General features: G+C 39.6%; 1 protein-coding gene across 1 annotated transcript in view; it reads right to left on the bottom strand.

The window, feature by feature from the left end:
* Positions 1-9010: 9010 nt before the first annotated feature.
* ANKS6 (ankyrin repeat and sterile alpha motif domain containing 6) overlaps positions 9011-26767 on the bottom strand; it is a 41955-nt gene continuing 24198 nt past the window's right edge. The window contains exons 12-17 of the mRNA XM_074146618.1: positions 22802-22991; positions 21292-21408; positions 19668-19735; positions 18260-18376; positions 17212-17308; positions 9011-9783 (exon numbers count right to left, since the gene is read on the bottom strand). Of these exons, the coding sequence (XP_074002719.1) occupies positions 9734-9783; positions 17212-17308; positions 18260-18376; positions 19668-19735; positions 21292-21408; positions 22802-22991 (639 nt within the window). The 3' untranslated portion in view covers positions 9011-9733. The remainder of the gene's footprint in view (positions 9784-17211; positions 17309-18259; positions 18377-19667; positions 19736-21291; positions 21409-22801; positions 22992-26767) is intronic.

The raw sequence follows: 26767 nt of genomic DNA, 5'->3' as shown, positions 1-26767 counted from the left end.
TTTCCACAGAGCTGCTCCCTCACCACTGTATTGTTGCACAGGCTTCTTCCTTCCCAGGTGCAGGACTTGGCATTTGTCCCTGTTGAATTTTGTAAGGTTTCTGCTGGCTCATTCCTACACCCTGTGCAGATCCAACTGGATGACAGCTCTACCCTTGAGTATATTGACTGGAACAGGTTTGGAATCACCTGCAAACTTGAGAAGCAAGCAATGCATCACCTCCTGCAGGATGGACAGGCCAGGTCCCAGGACAGACCACTGAGGTACTCCATTTACTACTGGCTGCCAGGTAAAGCATGAATCATTAACTATTACATCTGAGTTTGATCATCCAACCAATTTTTCACCTGTCGTCTACTCATCCAAACTGTGGTATCTCACCTTGGATGTAAGAATATTGTGAGACACAGTGTTAAAAGCCTTGCTAAAGTCAAGCTGCTGTCCATGCATCCATACATCTAGACTTTTTATCATAGAAGGCACTCAGGTCAGTCAGGCAGTTGGTAAACATGCTGACTCTTCCCAGTCACTTTCTTCTCCCAGCTTTCATCATGAATCTTGGGAAGGAGCATGATTCAAAGCCTGGGGCATGGTGGTGTTCCTGTCTAGGCACCAAAACCCATGCAAATGTTTTTATAGTGTTTTTACTTTCTCATTTCAACATCCAGAAAATACTGAGCAGCTCAAAGAGCAGTTTACCACTAATGCCAAAGTTAATTCTTCCTGGAGCTTTCTGTTGTCAGCGTTGGTCAGTGCATAACCGGCTAAGGATGAAATATTACTAGATGTGTATTGCTGAAGGGAAACTCTGGCAGCAAATTGATTTACTCAACATCACACAATGTGTCTGTTGTTAAGGCAGGAGCAGAACTCAGGATGTACTCCCTCCTGGTCACACACTCATCCCCAAAGTCATCACATGACAACTACTGCCAAGAACATAGTCTTCCATTCACACCCGTGAGACAAATAAATACTTCTTCCATCCAGTGACCTCAGCCTGAGGTTTCATTGCATTATAAATATACATTTCCAATTTACAAACAAAAAAGCAACACAATAGGGAAGTGAATTATCTGGATCGCAACAGGCACTTGGCTCTGATAATAAGCACTTACAGGGAACACGAGCTCATTGGGGAATGTTAAAAAACCTAGGATGCCAGACTGAAAAAAAGCAGGTACATAAACTGAAAATAGCAAAGTGGCAAAAAATATTTTTGTTGGAAAGTAAAAATTTCTTATTTGGTGTTTTTATGGGAAATCTCTAAATGTGGGTGATTTTGTTTTGTTTTAAAAAATACTACATTTCAACAGAAATGTAGTTATTCAGCTCTTATTTATGTTGCAAAACTTTCTGTGCAATTTTTAAGTTGAAAATGCAAAAAGCACAGCAGTGTCTTTCTCCTCTTTTTCCCTTTCTCCATCTAAGAAATCAACATTGTCTCTTTGCCAGAAGAGTTCTTAAAGGCACGAAATGGAGAATCTAGGTTTTTCCGTATCTGTGTGGAAGTACACCAGCATAACACGGGGAACCATTCACAGAAGGTGAAAACGGCATTACATGGATTTCCATCCTACCATCAGCTCTGGCTTCTGTATTTCCTTTTCCCTTGGCTTTTCCTTCCTGCAAGGAAGAAGTTAGTTGCAGCAGAAAGCCAAGAATGAGTTTGTGAAACAGCTGTGTGACCCTTCTTATACTGCACGTTGTCTCCAGGAGAGAAAGAAGGTGTTAGTCATGCTGTGCTTATGCACAGTTCTCCCAAATTAGTTTAAAATATACACATGTACATAATGACTAACATATGACAAGGCTATTGCTAATTTCCACATAATAAACAGGCTAAATCCATTGCTCAGTTTTGTTGCTATATCCAGTCAAGTCAGGGTTTTCTTTTTAGTTTTCTTTTTAGTTTTCTTTTGTTCTCTTTGTCCCCCCATCTCTATGTATGAATTGCTCTTTGTGTTGCTTCGATCCAACAGAAAAGAAAGGCAATATAAACCAAGTCCATTATTAACATTTGTGATACTTGTTTTATCAAATTACTGCTTATCCGATTAGAGAGGGGCAGGGCCATTGCGCTGTTAAGCAATGGCAGAGCGATTGCCAACAGGGAGGTGAGCTCCAACAAATTCAAGTGATATCCAAAGGAATACGACAGGCACATCCTTCAGCTACTTGTCTAAGAACAGACCTACAGCCTCCTTGTGTACACATCGCGCTTATGCAGAAATGACACAATCCAGCATGGTGGCTAGGATGCTCCATTTCTAGATTATCTCAGCCCAGATTCTGTCACTGCTCCCCGCACTTAAATCCAGAGTGCCTCGAATTTGGTGGAGTTACACCAGTACAAATCAGGCCGGTATTTGGCTCTTTAGTTCATTACTTATTTACTGGAAGGTACAAAGGGACATTTCTTTATTTTTCAGAACTTCTCAGCAAGGGTATTTGCCTCAGGTAAAAAATCATTATTACGTTTAAGCAGTGCTATCACAAACCCCAGCACATTTAGGAGCTGTCATGGGGCACCGCCTAAGCCGAGAACACCATTGTCCTCTAAACCGAGCAACAAATTGACACTATTAACATTATAAGTCACTACCTTTGTCTGATTATCAAGGTTAACATCTCAGGGTAATTCAGAAGGTGCATCTCTCCTCAGGCGGAGGAAATAAGGAAGAGCTTGGCTGCAACTAGCTATTGCTGTTTGGAAATCAGCACCTGGAGCGATTGGCTTCCCTGAAAGTTGGACTCAAGTCTGCTGGCTGGCTGAATCATACCATTAGTCAGCATGACTTCACGCTCTGTTATCTGGATAAAACACGGGAAAACACCTGTGGCTACGCTAATAAGAGGCATTCTATTACTGCAGGATTTGCTATCTGTTTCTAAATCTAATAGCTTGTTTCCTAACTGAGCGTTTATTTGAATTAATTTGTTTTATTGTACTTTCAGTGTGGTGAGTGCCAAGAGTGATGACGTTAGGTCGGTCTAGGAAATATAAGGTAATGCAATCTTCAGTATACACTAGATTTTTTCCTCAGAATATTCAGAGCCCGCTGAAGTCTCAGCCATTTAAAATAGACCCTCACTCACTTCATGATGACACTGGGCTTGCGTGAATGCTGGTAACACACACAAAAAAAAAAAGTGTTGGTAAATTTTAGCTGGAACCTGTTCACTCACCTTGTCCAAGGAAGTGGAAGGAGGACCCCAAAGTTGCTGGATCACTGTGTAGGGTAAGAAGCAACACGCCATGCCCGAAGACTGGGAACCGTGAATACTATCACTGTGCCACTGAAACAATGGGATGCTTGGAATATAGCGGACAAACTACTATGAAGCTGACTGTAAGATGACGTCTATAAACCACCAAAGGACTAGCAGAGGTGTATGCAGAACACTCATGATATTGTCTGAAGGAGACATGTGATGACACAATATCCTTACGTATATTCCAGGAGATGTTGTATGACATACACAAGCCCATGGGACCTGATGGGATGCACCCACAAGTACCGAAGGAGCTGTCTGGTGTCATTGCAAGGCCACTCTCAATTGTCTTTGAAAGGCTGTGGTGTAGGCAAGGTTCCTGAGGACCAGAAGAAAGCACAGGTCATTCCCATCATCAAGAAGGGCAAGAAAGAGGATCCAGGGAACTGGAACCAATCAGCCTCACTTTGATTATGGGGAATGTGATGAAGATAATCCTGGAAATCATTTCCAAGTATTTTAAGATGGTGCTTGGGAGCAGTCAGTGTGGATTTACAAAAAAGAAGTAATGTCTGACCAACCTGATTGATAGTTTTCCAAGATGACTGTCTCAGAGTATGAGGGGAGAGCAACAGACGTGGTCCCAGACAACCAGCTCTAAGTGGCCTGCTTGAGCAGATGGGTTTGGACAAGATGATCTCCAAAGGTCCCTTCCAGCCTCAGCCATCCTGTGATTCTGTGAAATTGATCTGTGGCATTGTTAAGGGCTACTGTTTGTGTGTGTGCTTGACACAGACACCAAATGAGCAATTAAAATGCACGACAGGAGATAAACAATACAACATGTTCGGAGCATCTGTAAACTAGAGCTGTATTTTGCATTCTGTGGCCCTGACAGCTGGAAAGGTGGACCTCTGCATATGCCATTACCAGCACAGAGAATGATGCTGTTCGTTCTGAGTAAAGGTATGTGAGCAACAGATTTTGAACCGAGTCTCTGATAAAAAGTGCTCTGGAGTCCTGAGCTGCTGAAGAAAGTGAGTCCCAGGGCATTCAATATTAATTCTGACTATTCAAGAAACAGCCTAAAGGAAAGATGGATCCTGAAAAGAAAACCAGTAATCCAAACCTAGTAAAAATATTACCTGTGCTTTTATCCCTAACTTTTTTTTCAATTTGTTTTCTTTATATTCCGTCTTCCCCTTCTTAGGGCAAACTGGCAGCAGAGAGTGACTTGGAAAAAACATGTATGAAGAAATCTGTTGAGAACAACTGAAATCAGGCCCACGGTGATCAAATCCATTGCACTTTGCTGGCTGTTCTCTGGGAAGGGTGACTTTGTTCTGCAGCTCAGCAAAATGGAAGTCTCTGCTCCACCTAATTGCAGGGCACCGATTCTGGGGTGTTACAAATCACTTAGGCTTACTAAAAACAAGAACTCACAGCCACATATTAAGTATGTGCAAGAATACAGAATATTTTTAGACTATTTTTAAGGAAGTACCTCGGATGGGCCTGTGTATGGGAGCACCCAGCCAAACCGGTTTCAGAGCACAGTAGGTGAGATGCAGGGAGTTGTCATCCGACTCAGCTTCATCTCCGCCTTGCCTTGTCTATGCAGAGATAACTTGGGGGGAGCTGCAAAAACGGCTCAGCCCGGGGTTGTCTCAAGATTGCACCACAATAAGAACCGAAACCGAATGGAGCCCTAACTCCCTTAACAAATAAAATGCCCCGAGTCCCATCCCACCACTAGTCCCATGACTTTGAGTGCTAGACATCACAAAATTGGCAACAGAGACTTGGCCATTGCACCACCAGAGGTAAACTTCCCAGATAGATAGTGTAATCCACTCAGGCATAATCCTGTACCCCCACAGAATCAGGAAATATAAACCGCAAGGTTTGAGGAGGAAAATGGGGGGTAATCTTCCAACGATACAGCTGGCCTGTAGGAGATTCATCCCCCCCCTTGTCCAGGACGCTGTACAGGGTAACTTCCCAGGGATTGAGCGACCTTACCTGAGAGAAAGGGTAAGTGATAAAGAAACATACGTATGGTATGTGGCATGCTATTAAGATTGTGATTTGTGCACTCTTTTAAGGTATTAATATCTAGCGCACTTGTGGTTTGTGTTGTTACTTTTCGGGATCACTTGTAGGTTGCAATAGTGTATTCCGCGAATTGCTTTTAAATTGCAGTAGTGTAATCGCCATTGTACACATAGAACTCGCAATAGTGACGTATTGGACCTGGGAGTGAAGTCCAAATAAATTGTTAATTTGAACCTCTCAGTGAAGTCCTTTTTCCCGTTTTGTCACAGCCTGTTTTTCTACATTTGTGTTTGCCCTGTTCCAGTACAGCACTAGCCACTCGGCTAACAGCCATGACATATACGCGGCACTCCTCTTCAGACCAGACAGACCTATTTTGAAAGTGTTGTACGGACCTACTGATGAGAACTGAGAGGAAGGAGAAGCCAATTAAAATGCAATAGATGCCATGTTGGGAATACCATACTTCAAAAATCTATTTGCTTTTGGTTTTACGACTGCATGTTAATTCCGTTAAGTTTTAATGCACACTGGAGTGCTGCGAATGGCAAGTGGCAAAAACCGCTTTGAAACAATTCCTCGCTGTGACACTTTAAGGAGAACATTGCATTAGCAGTTTATTTCAATAATACAAACTTCTGAGAGACTGGAAATTAAGTATTCCAAATGAGCTTTAAATACAGCGTAAGAAGTTTTGGGTTTAATGGACAAAGCCTGTTCCCACTAAATGTACCCTTGTACTGCCAAGAGGGCTCTGAAATAAAATAAAACAAAACCTAGAAGTGGCAAGTTTGAGGCTATTAGTGTCAGAGCCAGACCAGATAACCAATTCTAAACTCAGGTGATCTTGGTATTAAAGAAATCTGTTTGCATCAACTTTTATGTTCCCCTTCACTCTGGAAACCAAAGCTGTTCCCTTGAGAAGCTGCCTGGCTTCTGAGGCGTTTGCTGAAGCACGAGAAATCCTACAGATGACTGCTTGAATCATTTCCAGACAACAAATCTGATCTTGATTAATGTTCAAAGTGCAGGGAAAAAAAAAGAAAATTCATTTCAAGACATCTCAGGGTTAACAACTACAGATTAGTCAAGTCCGTAAGTCGGGAATGAATCAGGCCAAGAAGTGTTTCTTGTAGCGTTTACTTCTTTGGAAAAACCCAGAAGGTATCACTTTTCATTATGAGGTAAACAAACTTTCCTAACAAAGATTTTCATTTAAACTAAAAAGGAGGACACAGAAAATAGGAAACAGCTTTTCACCTTTGAATGTCTGTGACAAATCAGGACAGGCCAATGAAATGACGGTCTCCATCTCTGAATGGTCTCTTTGTCCAAATGACCATTTGCAACAAACAAACCGATCATAACCTTCACTGAGTGTCACACCTGGCACCCCTTACGTGTCCTCTGGGTGCCTTCAGGCATGCAAGTGCCAGTGGACGTCTGGACAACTGAATCGAGCTTCTGGTCCAGGCTGGTCAGACACTGGCTTTTGAGGCCCCGGTGACCTCCACTGCCCACAGAGGAGTTAATAGGGGTACCCGCGTCAGCCCTTACACACACATCAATTTAGGCATTGGTTTCAAACTTATCTCCTCTCAGGGTAGCCACGGTAAGCAACCCGGTTTGTTTCTCCACTTACGATGGCAGCTAAATCAGGCAGAAGGAACACATCACCTTTAAGAAATAAGTGCAGCAGAAAATATAAAAGGTTCTCAAACTCTAAAATGTTTTTGTTCCTCTGTTAATAAAGCTAACTCTGCAGACAGCGAGACTTGTTGATGGGACAGTCTGAGGAACCCTTTCTGCCTGTTGTGTAAACACAAAAAGCCTACACTTGTGCAACAGTTGGTCTCCTTTGACAGCATTGTGTTCTGTTTAAATCTCTTTGCTGCTCGTTCTTTGAGGTGCTTTGGCTAACATTCCCAAATTTATAGCTCTATTTATCCTCAGTCGCTATGTAGCTTAGAAATTGGTAAATATATCAACTAGAGCAACTAAAGCCTAACTCTCCCCTGTCCTAGACCAATGTCTTACAGGCCCACACTCCATGAATGTTGAATTATTTTCTGCACAGTAAGACAGATTCAGCCAGAGGAATGAAGCATGCCCCTACCTGGCCTTATAGCCTTGAGGTACACAGAGAAGTGGTATATGTGAATTGGAACCCTCTTAGATTGTAGAAATCTCTCAACCTTGCAAAGTGTTTTTCACACTGAATTATTGTTCCATGTCTTCTTGAAAAGGACCTAAGAAAAGAAAAAAAGAACCACCACCCACTCTATTTAGGTGGGGTGGCTGTTCTTCTCCTTCCAAAGAATAAGGCCCACAAGCTCTTAACAAAAACAGCTGATTTGAGGATTCCCTATTAGCAGGGAGCGTATGGGATGTTTGGATTGACACCTGCTGCATTAAAAGCACAAAACTGTATGGGGAAACTGTGCTGCCACAGGGCCCATAGGCACGAGGTAGTAGGTGAGATGTTTCGACTCATTACAGATCACTCATTCCCAGTTATACCAACAGGGGCTCCAAGGTGCCACTGCGCGGTTCTGGCTCAGAAGCAGCTGCTCTTTCCCAGCTAGAAGTAAGTAAGTAGTAAGTAAGTAATAAGTAAGAAGCCGCATTTATTTCTCTGCTGCATGTTGAAGTGTTTTAACCAAAACTGCCTGTATGTTTCTTCAGGAAAGGGCAGGGCCATTAACAATGGTTTGCACCCAACATTTCTGTAGCTCTGTCCTGCCATTCCTGCCATGCCATCTTTAGCAGCAGCTCTTGAAAACTGTGAAAGCAGAAATTACATATTTTTACCCTAAAGCTGAAATTAATCCTGAAGCAAAATTTTGCACATGGAGTGATTTCCTCGGGCATAAGACATGTTGGAAACATAAAATACCACACTAAATGTTGATAGTGTTATAAGCTCATTGACATGTGTGCACTGAAAAAGATAAACAGAACAAAAAGTTATTTTTACATGGCTATACTATGAACACCTGACATGTTAATAGCATGACCACCGAGGACCTCAGGGTACTAACAGGCTCTGACTGCTCTAATGACCTCATATTTTTGCAATATCCCTCTGTATCCTCCCTTCCTGTTCCTCCTAGGGATTTAGCCACCTGTGTTCAAGGTCAGATCTGATCTGGCACACCTGCAGAAGCTGGCACAGCTCAGCCGCCCTGCTGGTCACTGTCATCATCTTGGAGCTGTTACCTCAGTTGGCCAAACCAATGAAGCCACCACAGAACCAGCTGACACACCCGGAGGCACCCGAGGGACAGCAGGGGCGTCACTACTTTCACCACTGCTGCCCTCTCTACACCCACTTCTATCCCTATTTCTGCTAAACTCCACTAAAACCAGTACAGTGGGGAGGGTGAAGAAATGTAACATTTTTAGTTCTGTTCAGAAGTAATTACTTCAGGTCGCTCCTCTGCGCTGAAGCTCTCAGATCTTCTTGACTTTACCTGCATTAGGACTCCTGGACTCACACTGAATTCAGCCAGTGGTAAAGTTAAATATTTGTGAGTCTTCAGAAAGATAAATATACTGTCAGAGGCTTCTGATGACTTGTATTTTAATTGCTCAACAAAAATTTGTATTTACTAAGCAGAAAATTATTTCCAATCATAATTACTGTAATAGACCTTTCAAAATTATTAGAAAAATAAAGTTATAAAAATGTATTTTAAGGTTCTGCTACTGTTACTGTTCAAAAAAACCCAGCCAGCATCAGTTAAATGGCTTTATTCTCAAAAAAAACAAATCAGGAATATAAAATATTTTCACACTATTTCTGTTTAAATATTGGTGACTGATTATGCATTTCCTTAAATAAAGTGCTATTTTTACAAATAGGTATTTCATATTTACTTTTACTGCTGCTCTAACTTCTTACTATTGAATAGATAAAGTGTATTTTGGTTAATGAAGAATGCAGCATTACTTTTTTCTTTATATTCCTTCTCATGAAACCATTACATTTTCAATTCGGATTCCTTTATCTGTATCCAGTCAGCACAGGCATATTCAGTTTATTTATTTTTCCATCTAGAAGCTCTCATAACTTGTGGTGGTTCTCATGCCTTCTTCCACACTTTTGCTGTTCTTGACTGTGCCCATGCAGGCCTCCTATGGGTTCTTCATCTACAGGCAGGAGTAGAATGAAAACATGAATCTTATTATACAGTCATTCATTCTTCCTGCGCTTCTGACTTTGTTCTTCAATCCAGACCACTGATGCTTTGAACAATTCATCATTTAGGTTGAATTGTAAAAACAATCACTTCATTATTTTCTTTGATTCTTTGTGGCATTTGAGCTTTAAGCATGTTACTGCAGAAAGTCCTACACAGGTGTAGTTAGGACTAACTTTTCAAATTTTCATTTGTACACGTGGATTTACTCAGCCAGATGACAAACTTCACCATAAGAAAAGAATCTTTTTTTCCAGTAGCTACCTTTTAGGAGAAACAGCTTCTTGTGGTTTTATAGAGCAGCCAGGTGCTGTAAAAAAAGAAGAACAAAAATCTGAAAAGCTGCAACCAGCAAGACTCACGGTTTTAAAGACAGAGTAATTCCACAACTAGTGGAAACAGGCCCATGTTTCCCAATGTCATTGCTATACCAGACTCCCAACAATTTGAACCTGTAATTCATTTTACTCATCTTAAACCCTCTGCTGTAGGGAGAAGGTACGACAAGTCCAAGTCACGTGAAAAGGCCATCTACTGCCACAAACCTTTCCAGTATCTCTCTCTTCTCAATGTGTGCCTTTCCAGCAAGCGATTACCCAAATCCTGTATGATTTTTATCTTCAAGTCTATATTGGCTTTTCTCCTATTTTTACTTCTCACTCTGCAATCTCTCTAAGTCCCTCCTTTGGATAATTTCCATTTGATATTTTTGACTCTGAATCCAACAGTGGAAAGCAAATACACAAATGACTCCCCCCTCTCTTCCAGTTTATTCTGTCACATCTTTTAAAATACCTATATATCTGCAGATTCATATGTGTAAGTATGTATCAATATGCAACATACTATTATACGTAAAGAGAAACTGGAAGACCAGGATTACTGCAGAGAATTATAGACTGAATGGCATCACACTCTGTCCCGGTTTGAAGTAAAACCGAACCAATTTTCTGTTCTGTAACTTTACATCCTAGCTAGGCCTCCTCTAACTCTCTGAAATTAATGGCATATTGTGGAGAAAACTGCTCGTTCTCAGAATGATAAGCCCAATGTTTGTGCTCCATGCCAAGGAATGGTATGCAGAGAGGCCCTTGCTTATACTTATTGCTGTAACAATCAAGGTCAGCCAATTTCGTTATTTGCCCCCTTAGAGGGTCGGAAACGGAAAAAACGTAGAGGGGTCACATCGGTGGGGAGGAGTGGACAGGACAGGTGACCCAAACCTGACCAACTGGGGTATTCCATCCCATCTGCCCCATGCTCAGTATAAAGGCTGAGGGATCAAAGGGTCAACCCCCTTCCTGCGATGGCCGATGTCCAGAGAGGACTCTGTCTGTTCATCTGCCTTTGATCCCGATCCGTGTGTTCCTGACTCCAGAGCTGGAATCCAGTTCCCATTCGTCACTGAGTCCAGTCTGGGACTTCCCCAGTGCCTGCCGGTGACGTGACTGTCATCCTGGGAGCTTGGTACGGTTTTGTATATATTGTATCTATTTCATTATTTTCTTCTTTATTTTTATTTTTAATATTAATTCTTCATTAAAGTAGTTTAGTTCACTCTAAACTTCTGAATCTCCTTTATCTCTTTCTCCTCCTCTCTCCTCTTTTTTGGGGGGGAGAAGGGGGGGGAAGGGCCATCTGTCGGTCCGGTTCTGGTAAATTCGGCCGAAACCACGACACACTCTTTTTTCACCATAGGCACAGTTACTCTTCATTTAACTTCTGTCTGGAGAATATTCAGTTTATTCTTTGGGTAGCTAAATCCTCCCTTTGTTCAACACCCCTGCTAGATATTGGGGTGTTCTCTTTTCTTCCCACCTGTTATAAGAGAAGTGTTACATTTAGGTGGAGCAGCTGGATGTCTATACTAAGTGATGAGGCTCATCTTTTTCTTTCTAACATTTCAATAAACTTCAATAACTTCAATAAACCCTGGTCTAGTGGGAGATGTCCCTGCCCAATGGCAGGGGGATTGGAACTCAATGGTCTTCCAACTCTAACCATTCTATGATTCTATGATTCTGATATTAGAAGGTAAGCTAAGCTAAGCAGTAGTTAGCTTTACCTCCAACAAACCTTTGTTAATTTTTTTTTCATAACGAGGTTAAGAAATGCCCCAAGGGAAGAAGAAGATTGTGTCCTTCGGAGCATAAGCCTTGGATGATCTCTTGCTTCTTTCATGTCATTTTCGTAGAAATGGCAAATTCTGCTACAAGCCTCAGACTCAGACAAGGAAACTCCATGAACGGTTTCCACTTTTTACCACAGATCTAAAATGTAACACTTCCTTATATAGGTATTGCAACTAGCACATGAGATTTTATTTCTACTCTTCTGGAAGAAATCATTTCAGTTGGTTTGCTCTTTTTTTTCAGCATATAATTTCATAGAATTCACATGAACTTTTTTCAGCTTTTTGTTTCTGATTTGGCAAGACCATATTGAGATACAGTTCTCTTTCCTTTGGTGTCATTTTTTTCAATGAGCCTGCAGACCACTGCCAGATCTAGTCAACCTCTTAATTATCCACTTGATGACTGCATCAATCTTGACACTCTTCCCCTGACCCCACAAAAAAACCCCACCTAACAATTAGGCCTGGCAATTGGGCATTCAAAAAGTGTAATTTTCTTTTTTACCAGAATCATGTAAGCAAAAAGTTTACCTCAGACTACAAAAATAAACATATCCTGGGGTGATATAATTTCTTAAATCCAGTTTCCTCAGAAATCTGGACTTCATGCTGCCACTTGCTGTTTCATTGAAGTCGTAGTCCAGACCAAGGAGGAGCGTTTTGTTCCTCAAAGCAATCATCTTGCCTCATGCCTCCACGGGCTGGTCACCTGCTCTGAATTTAAATGGTGAAGCAGCAAGCTAATTCTGTGTTTGTCTGACACAGTTCTCTGGGTTATAAAGAAGCGGTACCTTCCTAGTAGTTTTTCTTGTCAGGGACAGGGTGTTTAGCACACATTAGCAATTTTTCAAGCCATAATTTCTTCCCTTGAAAACTACCTAAGCATCAAAAAAACCCGTAACATTCACTCTTGGAATTAATTAATTTCGGCAGAATTTTCTGAAGGTCACAAATTCATTTCCATTTAAAAAAAGAGACGGAGGCAACACTCTCCATGCAAGTACTGTTCGCCTATTCAGAATACAGACAAAAACTATGGTGCTCCCGAACCTAACAGCTTATGGGCTCAGTAACCACTGAATTATTTATACTGCAATGAGGGTAGTCATCTGCCTTACGCGGTTCAGGCAAGGACTGGAATATGGAGCTCTCAGAGCCTAACCTAGTATCACTGACATGGGGTGGGGAGGATGCAGTCTCAAGTATCCTTCTGACAGAAAACAAATGTATGTCAAAGCCTGTTTTCTGTAAAGCAGAATCAGCTCACTTCCAGCCCCAGGGATGACACAGCAACTGATGTACAAAGGAATCTCTCTCCCAACTGTGAGATTTATTATAATTGAAAGAGTTCATCTGCCAAAACCCAACAAACGCTCAACAACTTTTCTACGAGTTCTTGTACTAAGTATCACAGCGAGTTCAGCAGCAGTGACCTCAGCAGGAAGTGCTCAACCAAAAGCGAGCTGAGGATACAACCCAGCAATTGATTTTGAACTGCCAGAAATACATCAAGAAGAAACTGTAATATCTTCTCTAAAAAAGCCTGTTGTGTGAAATTAGTTATACCATCAAACCTCTGTTTCTGGTGGTCTTGCTTCTACTTTTCCTGCATATCGTTGTCTTCCTTCTCCTGCATTCCTTAGAAGCGTAAATGTAGATAATCACTGCAGTTCTCTTTTCCATTCTAGAAATACTCATCTAGAAGCTTTTTTATTTCTGTTGCCTGCCATCTCATGCCAGGTTTGACAGAGCAGCAACAGCTCCTGACCCAGTGGCAGGAGCAGAGGGGCTGAGCCTCAGCAGTGTGAATTGGGGTATTTTGGGGGGAACTGAAAATAAGGGGGCATTGGAGCTACAGATGGGGAAGGATGTGGAAGCTGTAGACATTTGCAGGCTTGGTGAAGTTAGTCAGCCTACAGACCTCCCACAATTACAAGCGACTTTTCCAGAAAGGAAGGATTCAGTTTCTCTTCCCCTGCTTTTTCATTACTGAGTCTTTGGTATATGCATATATATGCATATATATGCATATACTGGGATTGTATTTCATTATCTTCTTTACACCCCTACAGGCTGGAAACTTCATGAAAACAGAGCTACACTGGCAGCCACTCTTTTAGGTACTGAGCTTTTAAAATTACTCAAAATACTGAGGAAATCACAGTGATAGGTGTGTAAACAGTGATATCAACACAGCTAGAAGAGCAGGACGCTTTTGTTATCCTGTGAGCTGCATCTAGCTTTCTAGAAGGGCAAACCATGAACTTTCTTACTAATGGTGTCCAGACAGGCTCCTAGGAAGAGCTCTAGAGAAACCAGTTGTTGCGGACCATAAAAAAAGCATAAATATTTCACATTCTATTTTTCACATCATAGGAGGCAGCCAGTTACAGATGCCATGACGCCAATCAATGATTAGAGTGTAACAAGCTAGAGAAGTAAGTTCACATCAGAAAAACTAAATGTATTCACCATGGAGAAGCTTCAGAAGGTTCCCATTTCAGAAGCTGCCTTTATGTGGGAGTCCAAGGTCTCAAAAAGCAAATAAAAACAAATTTCTGAGCCAGATGTTCTGGATTAAGCAGCTGAACTGCTGAGTACAGAGCCCAGGTTCTTGTTTACATTGTCACGTAACTGCGAAGTGATAAAAGTGATGCTGATTTTTTTTAATGGTTCAAGAGGAGATCCAGGGAAACACAGCCCAGTGAGATGGCCAGTAATACCAGGCAGATTAGCATGAACTATAACAAAGAATCTGAAATTTTGTGGAAAACAGTCAAAAAGGGATTTGAAGAGTCTTGCCTCACCAACCTACTGGAATTCCTTGAAGGTGTCAACAGTCTTATAGATAAAAGAGATGCACTTGATTTTTAAAAGGCATTTCACAAGGCTCAAGGGTAGTTCTTAAGACAGTAAGGAAGCCACAGATTAAAAAGAAAATTTCTTGTGCGGATAAATTATCGGCTGGGAAGGCAGAGGACAGAAGGTGGGAGTAAACAGTGGGTTTTTTTCCATAGTGGAAAGACTCACCACTGGCATTTCCACAGGGATCTGCACAAGGACTCAGGATATTCAATATACGATTTCAAAAGGTCATGCAGAGTGAGGTGATGAACTTTCGTAAGTTATTCATGTAAATAAAAAGACAGGCAAACAGAAGAACGGCAAAAGGACTTCATGAGATATCAATGCCCAGTCAGTAAGATGGCAGACAAAATTTGATTAAGTATGAAGTAATATGAAGTAAGGCATATGGAAAAAGCAACGTTTGAGTGGTTATATAAAATGGTAGCGTCTGAGCTTGAACTCATTAGATGAGCTGGGTAAGAGAGAATTTTAATTAGTATCAATTCAGTCTTCAGTTATAGCCAGAAAAGCAGAGTACTAGAATTAACTAGGAAAGGGAAAGAGAACTGAAAACAGAGAACACAACTGAAAACCAAACATCACTGTGTCATGTGTAAATCCACAGTACGCCTACATCTTGAATATTCTATTCTAGGCTGGTGTGTCCAGATCTGAAAGGATATGAAAGGTAGAAAAGGAAAAGAGCATCAGAAAAACTACGGTGTAGGGAATGATTAAGCAGCCTGTAAGTCTTCTGTCCGGAAAAAACATGACTGAGGAAGAGTATCACAGGTATCTGTGAAATCATCAGTGGCATGGAGGCAGTGAAGAGGCAACAATTGTCCACTGTATCTTCTGATCCAGTAGGATGAAGTAAAAGAAGTCAGAACATGGCAAGTTCACAGCAAATGAAAGCAAGCAGCTCTTCACAGCAATGTCAAATGAGACTGGATGAAAAAGCTGAACACAACTGTATGGACCTTGGATGTGGCTCAGTCCAGCTGCTCTTATGCTTTAAAACATTACACATTCTTGAAAATTACTTCAAGTTCCAGAGACTGCATAAGGGTCCCACTGCTACTTTTTACAATAAAAAGCAGCTTACCTGGTGCAGAAACTTCTTTTATATACGTGTTCTCTTCCTCTTCCTTTTCTGTTAGAGCTTCTGTTGCTGTTTCACAGTCAAATCTATTTCATGGAGATCTCACAAACAAAACCCCAAAAGATAGATCTCTGATGGCAGCCTCCTTGCAGCATCTTGTCAGCTGGCCAGCAGGAGCAACTGTTGCCTCCATGCTTACAAAAAAGATGTTCTCCCCAACTCTCTGTCACCCTTACCATCTTTTGCTGTCTTCAAGACACTTAAGCTCCCTGGTTAGCAAGTTGCTTGGAGACGCATTACATCTGTATGCTTCTTCAGTTCTCGCGCAATTCCAGTTCATTGCACCATGTTACCAAATCCCAAATAGCAGCTTCTGCTCACTTAGTAGTACCTACAGAAGAGGCTCTTCAAGTCTGGGATGTTATCAAGAGACATCCAGAAATTCTCACATATGATTACTACTCTGCGAATGGGAAGTAAACTGCACAATGCATACAGTGACACCTGATAGTGGCTTTCAGCCAAGCAGACTATACAGAATATAGAAAGTAGCCTACACTGACAAACTACCCCAGCAAGGCCCAGCTTTCCCCAACACAACAGTAGGACAACACCCGCTATCAAGTATCTAGTGATATTCAGCTGACTGAGATTGGAACCACTGGGACTAGCTCATTATTAAGGCCTCCAAAAGCACACAATACCTGAAATATTATTTAACATAACTACTAAACAAATTGTATGATTTTGTGAGTGGATGCAAGCAGGAAAACAAGCAACTGAAGAGGCACTTTAGCATGGTGAATTTCTTGAGGCCATGCAATGGCTTTCATGTTCCTCCTAAAACATGGATCCAGAAATACACATATGAATAAGTTTTTCCACATTTCTTAACCTTGAGTAACAGATGCATATATGTGCCTTTCGCCCAGGTGCCTGGCAGGACAGAGATTTGCAACTTTTATATCTAGGGGTGACTGCAGTAAATGTATTCTTTGTTACAGGTCAGCAACACCTTTCTGTCCATTTTGATTATAGATAGTACATTTTAAAAGACAGTTTCTCCAGCAATGGCTAGCAGTTAACACTCCAAAGAAACCAGCTATAGACAATCATATAAAAATATTACCTACACAAAATAACTAAATGCATACATACATGCTATCAAACCCCAAACAGCAGTTATATTAACATAATTAACATAGCTATCCAAACTAGTATACTAAATTGTAAACCTTGAATATATTTAATCTACTTAATCACACTAAAGAAAATTGTCTTCTATAAAAAGCATGCAAAAGTAACTTAGGTATCATACAGAAACACACCTCCCACTGCTGCTATATATACGCACACTATATACAGTATACTGTATACCATAGTTTGCTATACTTACATCCATTTTCTGTGTTTAGTAATGCATAACAAAAATCGTATGCTTATTTCAAACAGTACTGAAGAGTGTATAAAAATCTTACAGATATCTCTACCTTTTTACCTTGAAATCTTCTCTTCAGTCTCAGCAAAATACACTGACACGCATCAACCATTAGCCCAGAAAGCAGTTAACTGGCTTGTTTGTCACATTCTTTCTTCCAGACAATATTAATACAAAGTATCCACACATTGTTCTATTAGTTTCAGGTGCTACTTACACTGGGAATGACCTGGAGGTCGTGTGTTACTAACACTACTCTCAAAGGAAGAGTGGAAGTTGTGTATAGTTTCTTGTAAAATCTGTCTCTCTCGTCCCTGTAAAAGCACAATAAATTAAAATAAGGTATTCTTAAATTTCTGTTAAAAATAAATGAATTTATTAAGAGTTCACAAAAAAAAGTGTAAATACATGTGTCTATACCTAGAGAGTCACAGTGTACTGCTAGGAATAATAACAAGTCCTTATCTCCCAGATTCGTGTAAAACCTTGTAGTAATCTTTTCATGTAATTACCAGGCAGCAACAGAAACATTTTCATGATTTTCTTCACAGCTTTATAGCATGGAGCATCATCCACCTTCCCTAATTTTTAGCCTTATCATTTGCTGCTGTTGATCTTCACTTGGTGAAATTATGTTTTGTTTAGCTGAGCTTCCAGTATCAGAGAATAGACCTCAAAACCGCAAAAGCAGCTGAGAAGTCTCAACAGGCCTAAATACAGAGATGCTCCAGTCCATAATCTCTCTGACAAGAGCACTCCTTACTGCATGCCATTCTTCACAAATTTGTTTATGTCAATATAAAGTTAAAAGACAACAAAAGTGTAAGGAATGAGAGAAGTGCTATTTATCTAATCACAGAGAAATCAAAAACTGTTAGGCAAAACAAAGGAGACCTTTCTTTTGACATTATATTCTCCAGCTGGACTATAGTGGCCAGGTGATTCTTTTTAGCAACACTGAAATCAATATTCAGTAACTGCAATATTGCCTATATTTATGTTAACAGTAGCTTCTGATGGAAATTTCCAACAGTCTGTAAAAGAACTGTACAGTAACTGAACTAGGAAAGGGTTAATGAAAGAGAACAAACAAGGACTACCACAAAGGAAGATATTTTCACTAATCAAATACATTAAATGTTTTGTTTGGAAAACATTCATTTGAGTTTTTTTAACTAACAGCTGCAACTTGAATTTTGAAATGTATGTTGAATTAACAATATAAGCAAACCTTGAATTAATTTACTCAGTACTTCAAAATGTACCTTTCCTGCATTCAGTTCAGAAATAGCTGCCAAAATTTGCTGCCTTGATCCATCAGTTTTAATACCCAGCTCTTTCAGATCACCATCAGTAAGTGTAAGGAAGGCTTCCATATCCACCTGCATATGAAAAAAATAAAAGAAAAAAGACAAATTTACCTAGGCAAAGATTCACTATTACAGGTTAAAAGTGGCAGGTTTTTTTAATTGTATAGACTTTCTGTAAATATTATGCACAGAAATCTTTTGAATCAATTACCAGCACCAAATGGTACCCACTTTACTACTTGTTTGTCAGGTTTTAAATCTGCTGTTAATAACTCAATTCTGATAGTATATTTAAAATGTTAATGGATTATTTTTTTTTTTCAGACAAGCTCTATCAATACAATATATATGCTGTCCACAAAAATTGCTCTACTTAGAGTAGCACCTAGTCGAATAAGCCCAAGATTTCTCTCTTTTCTCTCCTCCTCCATCCCTCCAAGCATTCTTGGAATTTTAGAATATAGTGTGTACTTTTCCAGTGTCTCCTGAGGAAAACCTAGGGTTTGCTCGTATATCAGGTTTTTATTATATCAACACATCCATAAGGCTCTGATACAAACAAACATCTAAAACTTTTCATATTGATAGAACCTTCACACACAGAGAATATTCATTTCTACAAAATGCTCCATTGCCTATCACGTAGGAGAACAATAAGCCCAGTATATTGTGATGCCACTAAAAAAATCTGTTTGTGGTGCTGAATCCTGAGCTCTGAAGCAATGTCAATTTATTGTATGTCCATTCACTACCCCTCTGCCTTTCGATAAACAAACACACAATTATTGCTCACATCTGATAATTTTTTAAACATTGTAATGAATTAATTTTACTTCTTTTCAGAGATTTTTCCTTTCATTGCTTCCTTCAGGCAAGTCACTGTCACAGCCTTCATCTACAGTGATGCCTAGGTTCCCCAATTTAATTCTCCTGTTGCTTATTCATAGTGGATAAAGAAGAGAAAGCAGCCATCTCACTGACTCACACCCTGCTGTTCTCCATCTGCAAACGAGGTTCCAGCAGTGATTCCAGGGATGATACAGTATATCCTATAAGCTGCTTAACCACACTGGATATACACATACATAGAAAAGCAGAGTTTAAAAACAGAAAGAAAAAAAAAAAAAGAACTGAAGCACCTATCTGCATCATAACGGTAGGTTCAGTGTAAAAAGCACTGATATGTCAGTATCCTAGAAAATGCCAGGAATACCACTTGGTCCAAGTTTCAAGGTCCTCTCTGCAACCAGAAATAGCTGTAAAACTAAATGTGAGATTCTGGATCACAATTCTGATGCAATGTGTGCCACACACCCTACTTCTTCTAAAACAGTACAAAATAGATCTTTTGAAAAAGACATACCTCTTGTTCCTCAAAAATAGGCTGATATTTCTCAAGTGACAATTTTTTAAGGATGCCAGTCAGCTCATCTGTAATAATAGAAAAGAAAAAGAAAACAAAAAAAACCCCCATGGATCAGGAAAGATTGTAGTGTTCTCTGCATTGTTAACTGCTGAAAATATATATTAAAACATATATTCCATGCAATGATATATGATAATAAAAACCCAATCACATTTATTCTGCAACAGAAATTAAAATATTGGCTTATTGTGCCCTCACCTACTTCTGTATACTGCAATTCCATCTAATCTTACCTTGCTAGGATAAAACCTTTCTGTTGTATCGCTCTTTCTTCTTCATTAAAAGGATCTTAGAAAAACCAAACCACTAAGGACAACTTAGGCATTTCAATGCCTAAAACACAGGTGCTTGGTCCCAGATGGCTGACCCAGATCATGCAGGTTAGACAGCAAAACTCCTCAAGCAGGCAATGAACTGAATGGCACATTTCCATGTCATGATCCAGGACAGCAAAGTGTAGAGCAAGCAACCACCCAGTTGCTCATTCAAAACAGTGACACAACAAGGGCATATCTTCTATTGGGTTTGCATGGCAAGGTTTTGGTAGCGGGGGGGCCTACAGGGGTGGCTTTTGTGAGAAGTTGCCCAAAGCTCTCCCTGTGTCCAATATGGCCAATGCCAGCCGGCTCCAAGATGAACCCATCGCTAGCCAAGGCCGAACTCATCAGCAACAGTGGTAGCACCCCTGGGATAACATATTTAAGAAGGGGAGGAAAAAAGCCCAACCCAACAGCAGCCAGAAGAGAGGAGGGAGATTATGTAAGAGAAACAATTCTGCAGACGCCAGAATATACTTTGCTTTTATTTATTTCACTTATTTGTGAAATATATATATTTCACTATTTGTATTTTGACTATCCCTTTTTCTTTCATCATCAGTAGAAAAGGTAAAGAGAATCTCACTGTCTGAGCTTCTAAAAAGAAACCAAGTATCTTGAGATGGACACACTTTGCACCACTCTGGAAGCCTCCTTCTTTACACAGAACAGCTCACAGAAAACTGAAATGAAAAATTCTAGTTGAGTCTTATTTTCTGCTAGGGTTTTGGTTTTTTACCTCAAGGCCAATTAAACAAAAGTTTCATTAGAAACCCTTAGATATATCATTAACCTTTTTCTCGTTTAGGTTGTTAGGTAGCCTTCTCATTTTTTATCACACTGGTGTGCTTAAAATATAGGTTGTGATATGGGAAGAAACTTTCAGGGTCTCTGAGCCCAGCGCATCGCTGTCATAAACAACAGTAACATCTAACACTTTTCACAGAGACAATACTGTCAGCTGCAGGCCTTTCATGTTTTGTTTTCCTCTTTCCTTCTTCCAGTTCCTTTATCATACATTAAGTTTGAACAAAACCAGAAACTTCTCAGTTTTACAGCTCTGGTGTAACATATTATTTCTCCTTTCCTTTTTCACTAAATCTTTCTTTTGCTCTACTCATATCTTGTCTCCTTACCTACATCCCTGGAGAAAGCAAAGGTTCTCAGAGCTCTTACTACTTCTGCCACATTACTCCTATTTAGCACCTCTTTTGTACTACTCTGTAGTAGTAGGGTAAGATTACCTTTTTCCAAGTTTTCAGAGCCTCCTTTTACTCTCACGTGGTTTCGTCTTTCATGATTCTCTACATCACTGGTTCTCAGAATAGGGACAAGCTGTTGATGGTCCACCAAGTGGTTGCCTAAAAAGAAACCACGCACACCTCTGAACGCTGCTGCCTACTGTTCCTTCACAGTAATATTCAATGCAAACCAGTTTTCTAATTCATTTATGTTTACTTGAAAGAAAAAGAAAAGTTAGCATTGCAGGCCTTCTGTACTTATTTTTCCAATTACTGATGGGCCTGTGAGCATTTATACTGCTGTTGCTGAATCAACTCACAGTAAGAGAAGCCCTTGAATTAAAGGACCACTTAACCACAACCACAATGAACCCAGAACTACTTTGGCTTCTGAAAACCTATCCCTCTGCTACAGAGGAAACTTGCTGTATCATGGCACTAGTGGTGCAGTCAGAAAGGTCACCTTCTCCAGGTGAGAATCTAACAGCTGAAAGCTTGGGGAATTCCCTTGTTAGCCAACAGAGAGTTCTCTTCCCTTTATATATTTCTACACCGACAACTCTTATGTTATCAAGTCATCATTATAAAATGGCATTAACTAAAATGTGAAGGGATTTTCTCCAGCAGTCAGTACAATATGTGGCAGCTGAGCCACAATAGGAGGACAGAAAGCAGGTGAATCTCTTTAGTGTCAAATGCAAGTACAATGTCAATGGACAAAGTCAGCATAAATGAAAACAAAACCAAATTAATACAGACACTTTCAAAAAAACCAAAAATAGTACAAAATGCCTCTTGTAGAAACCAGATAAAAGGTACCTCCATCTCTTATTTAAAAGATTGAGTCGTTATTTTTTTCACTTTTTTCGAGATGTTTAAGAAGGAAAAGTAATTGTTATCCTGTTTCCAATGCAGTAGTATTACTATTTTAAATAAAGTGTTGCAATTTAGACCTAAATGTTCAACTTAAAAGGCAGCACTCTTCTTGGAAAAATACTAACATTATTATGCTTTCTGATAACTTAAAGTTAGAAATAAGGCTAAAATAAGGCTACTTTTGCAATTTAAAAAAATAAATGCAATACAGCTCTTAAAAATCAATTGCATGAAGCTATGGCTTGCTAGGAATCAAAATTGTATCTCTGTAGTGATGTGCTTCACTGCATTTATTAAGAAAAAAAAAAAATCACTTCAAATGTGGAGAAAGCACATTTGTTACCCTCAGCAAACAGTAAAAAACAGGATTTAAGTCAGAAAGGGGGGAAGGAAAGAGGCCACATAAGCATGCTCTATGCTAGCTTTGAGATGGTACCAAACTCCCTCTAAATGGAAGGGATCGCAGCTTTTGGGAGAGAAATAGCCAGTTACTGCAGGAATGCCAATCTCACAGTAAGAAAGACCTAAAAAAAGTTCTCACTCTCATGCAGATATACACTAATCCAGTACAGTTATAGCTTTAAACACTTTGTGCTCCTGATGAATGAATTTCCTATAATTACAGTGACCTACTCACCATCTTCTGTAACAGTACCGCTGCTGGAACCATTGCTCTTGGCCTGTCTGTGAGAAGAGGAGAGAGAGGACTCTGCGTTGTGAACCTTGGGAGATGGGGAGGGTGATGGGGAAGGTGTGAGAGTTGGTGATGTGCTTTTAGACGTAGATGAAGTCCCAGATGGAGGTCTTTTGTTCATCTCCAGTTTTTGCTGTAGTTAATGATACAATCATTTCAGTTAAAGAAAACCCAGTGTGTTTACCTATATATGATGCTTCAATATTACTTAAGTTGCATATCATTTCTGCAGAGCATGTAGTCACAACCAGAAGTTTCTGCTTGATTCACATTGAAATAATTGGAGCAATACTGATGTATCCCAGGTGAAAGTCCATCCCCTCAAACTCATCAAGAAAAATACTTCTATTAAGGCTGTAATTTTGGGGTAAGAAAATTATTTCTATGAAGTAATACTATATACAAACACTACAATTATTCTTTTTATAAAAACTGAAATTAATTTGACTCAAAAAAGGCCTTTTTCATTCATGGATTTAATTAAATAAATAAAGCCTCAATTAAAGGTTTTCAAAGTACATCAGATGCTAACTTAAAGTAGCACTTCATCCTGGATTAACCAGAAACATGTAGTAAGCATAAACTAAGTTTCAGGTGCATTTAAACCCCTTGCTGCACTGGAATGAAAGTTTCCAGTCTACCCTTAAACTTGTTATTAACTAACATGAATCAAATTATTCAAATTCATTAAATATTTTTCAAATATTTTAGACATTTGGAGGCATCGAAAAGATGAAAACAGACAAATTAAAATGAGGAACAAGAATATATATGTATGTATATCAGTCTTTTCCAAAATAAGCTAATGTGCCTCATATCCTGAACTCGTCAGTATATGTTTCGCTTCATACATTTCCATGTTTGCTTTATATGACCTAAAAAGAAGTTTTAGGTGATTTTTCTCCTGGATTCCTGAATTGAGAGTTTAACTTAAAATATCTTTTGTCAGTCAGGCAGCTACAAGAAAAACATAAGGAAAATGTTGATCTGGGTAACAAGACAAGAAGGGAGAATGACAGTGGTTCATGGTTCCTGCCTCTCTACAATTAATTAATGCTTCTGAGCTATGGCATAAATGAAATTTTTCCAGTAAATGGAAGAGATCGTATTCAAAAGATAAAACTGATTTGAGTGGTAAGTTTCTTCCATTACTCTATCCTATGCCAGAATGTACCAACTCCTTAGCCCTGCACTGAATTGCCTAGAAGTAATGTAACATGATAGAAATTTGAGAGGTGTCTGAAGAGCGTACTGAACTAATTTCAATTTTTTGACCCAAATTTCCCTGTATTCTGTTACTGGCTGTCTGTGTTTCAGAATGGTCTTCCCTCTCTATTGCACTGTCTGCATTTATTTAAATTACATCACCCTGTAAATTGTTACTCAGTTTTCCTTTTCTTTTCTTTAAGGCTTGTACAATCCCAGCCCTCATGGATAACTTTTGCAAAAACGACCAGTGTAACATCGCTGCATTTTTAGATCAGCTATTTCCAAGCTTATACAGCATGATCCTACTGGGAGAGCACAAGCAATTCCACAATGGATACAGACATTAAATTTTCAGCATTTATGTTGTTGATTTTAACAAGAAAGTAGGCTGTTTAAGCTTTTGCAGCCAGTGTGGATCCATGTGATTGTGGACTCCCAACACTGATGTCCCAAAAATCATGTCAGACACGCGATACATGAACATCTACAGTAAGATCCAAACTGATGACATGTATTGTTATTAGTGGATAAAATGAAATTACCTAGACATCTAAGCAAAGATCAGTGGAATAGCTGTTGCCTTTCCAACATCCCGGAATCATTTTCATTTAAAAAAATCTTTTTAACTGTATGATGAAATGCCTTCCCAGAAGATGATCTGCAGGGCATTGCACCCCACTAGTTCTTTATCCCCTAACGTCTTCCACTGTGAGTACGAATAATAGGTAAACTTCTTAGCGGCAGCATTGTTGTAACAACAGGCCCCAAGATCTGCAGCTCAAAGCTCACAGGCACAAGTATTATCTCTTAATAGGCTAATATAACTGAAGAAAAAATAAGATTTTTTGGGGCACATAAGAAGCTCTTCTGAAATTATTTCCAAGATAAAATCCAGCTGAGGGGAACTGCAGAGAGTTTAATTAGATATATATTGGTCAGATCACCCCTTAAAAAAAATAGCATTTGGTAGCTGTTCAGTAGAAGAGACTTTAATGAGGAAAGAGGATAATACAGTGGTTTTGTCTACAGGAAAGAAAGAGACAGATCATTTATAACCCAGGGAGCAGTTATGTGGGATAGAAAGGGAGGAAAGATTATCATGTACCAAAGAATCAATATGAGTCCATAGCTTTTGGGGGTCCAGCAGAGTTTAAAAAATTTTAGCTTCCAATCTCATCTTTGGAAAGCAACAAGTAGTCCCTTCAGCATCAGGATCAGAAACAAAGTTACTATTCATGGAAACTGTTTTGGCATTGGTAGTTGCACACTTTTTTTTTCTTTCCTGATTTTTGTCCTCCAGAAATTTCAATTAAATTACAGAACAACTTTGTAACTTCATTTATCATTGATATTTACTGATTAAATATATATATTGCTTACTGTTGTCATATAAGACATCACAGACTGACACAGCAAATGTAATAATTTTATACGCTGGCCTTCTTTGTTTCCTTGGGCAAAACTTCAAGAAGAATTTCATGAGAAGATGCAAAGATAACAAAACAAAGCAAAACGAGCTGTTTGGAGATTACACAAGCAAAAAGTTGAGAAATTTTGCTCTTGGTCATGTATTCTAACATTTTCAGAATACCAGGCATTAGACATAAAACCCCAAATTATCTGCTTTCTTTCGCTTGCTCTCTGAAATGCAATGTTTCCCTGTGTGAATAAACCCACACATTTCACAATAAAGTATCACATCTTCTGTTATGATGCTGCTTTCTAACTTGTGTCTCTGCAGATTCTGAAGATTTAAAATCTTAATCCTTAAAAATTTTGTACAAAGCAGTTGTTAACTTCAAAGTACATGCACAAAAATGGGCAGATCACGAGGGTAAAGGAAAGACATTGAGGTGCTGGAGAGAGAAGGGCAACAAAGCTGGTGAGGGGTTTGGAGAACAAGTCTTATGAGGAGCAGCTGAGGGAACTGGGGTTGTTTAGCCTGGAGAAAAGGAGACTGAGGGGAGACCTTATTGCTCTCTATAACTACCTGGTTGTAGAGAGTTGGGGCTTGGTCCATTCTCCCAAGTACCAAGCCACAGGAGAAGAGGAAATGACCTCAAGTTGCACCAGGGGAGGTTTACATTGGATATTTGGAAAAATTTCTACACCGAAAGGGTTATCAAACATTGGAACAGGCTACCCCAGGGAAGCGGTGGAGACACCATCCCTAGAGGTATTTAAAAGTCAGGTAGACGCGGTGCTTAGGGACATGTTTTAGTGGTGGTTTTGTCAGTGTTAGGTTAATGGCTGGACTCCATGATCTGAGAGGTGCCTTCCAACCCAGACAATGCTGATTCTATGAGTGTTGTGGTGGGCAGATCCTGGTACAAAATATCACATGTCCTGCACTCAGGTTGTGCCTTTGGAGAGAACCTAGCCATACCACTTCAGAGTGAAGCCCAGGAATAACTAGCATAAAACACTGGACTCAATCATGGCCATAGAAAGTAATAATGAGAAACCAAAATAACAGTGCAGATCTACCATAAGATCAAGGATTACATTTACTGTTTTGAAAATAGACTGAAATTAATAATAAAGCAAAATCACATTTTATTATTAGGTCCAATCTTTTGTAGACTTGTAATTAAAAGGAAGGTTTGTGGAGCTGAAAAGTTTCCACTACCATAGCAGGTGTTCATTCATTTTCAGCTACGCAATGTCATGCAGTTATATTTATCAACCACCAATAACTGA

This window comes from Numenius arquata, chromosome 4 (assembly GCF_964106895.1).
Source record: "Numenius arquata chromosome 4, bNumArq3.hap1.1, whole genome shotgun sequence".
In the NCBI taxonomy this organism is placed as follows: Eukaryota; Metazoa; Chordata; class Aves; order Charadriiformes; family Scolopacidae; genus Numenius; species Numenius arquata.
The sequence above is the reverse complement of the archived record's forward strand: the minus strand, read 5'-3'. Positions and strand labels throughout refer to the sequence as shown.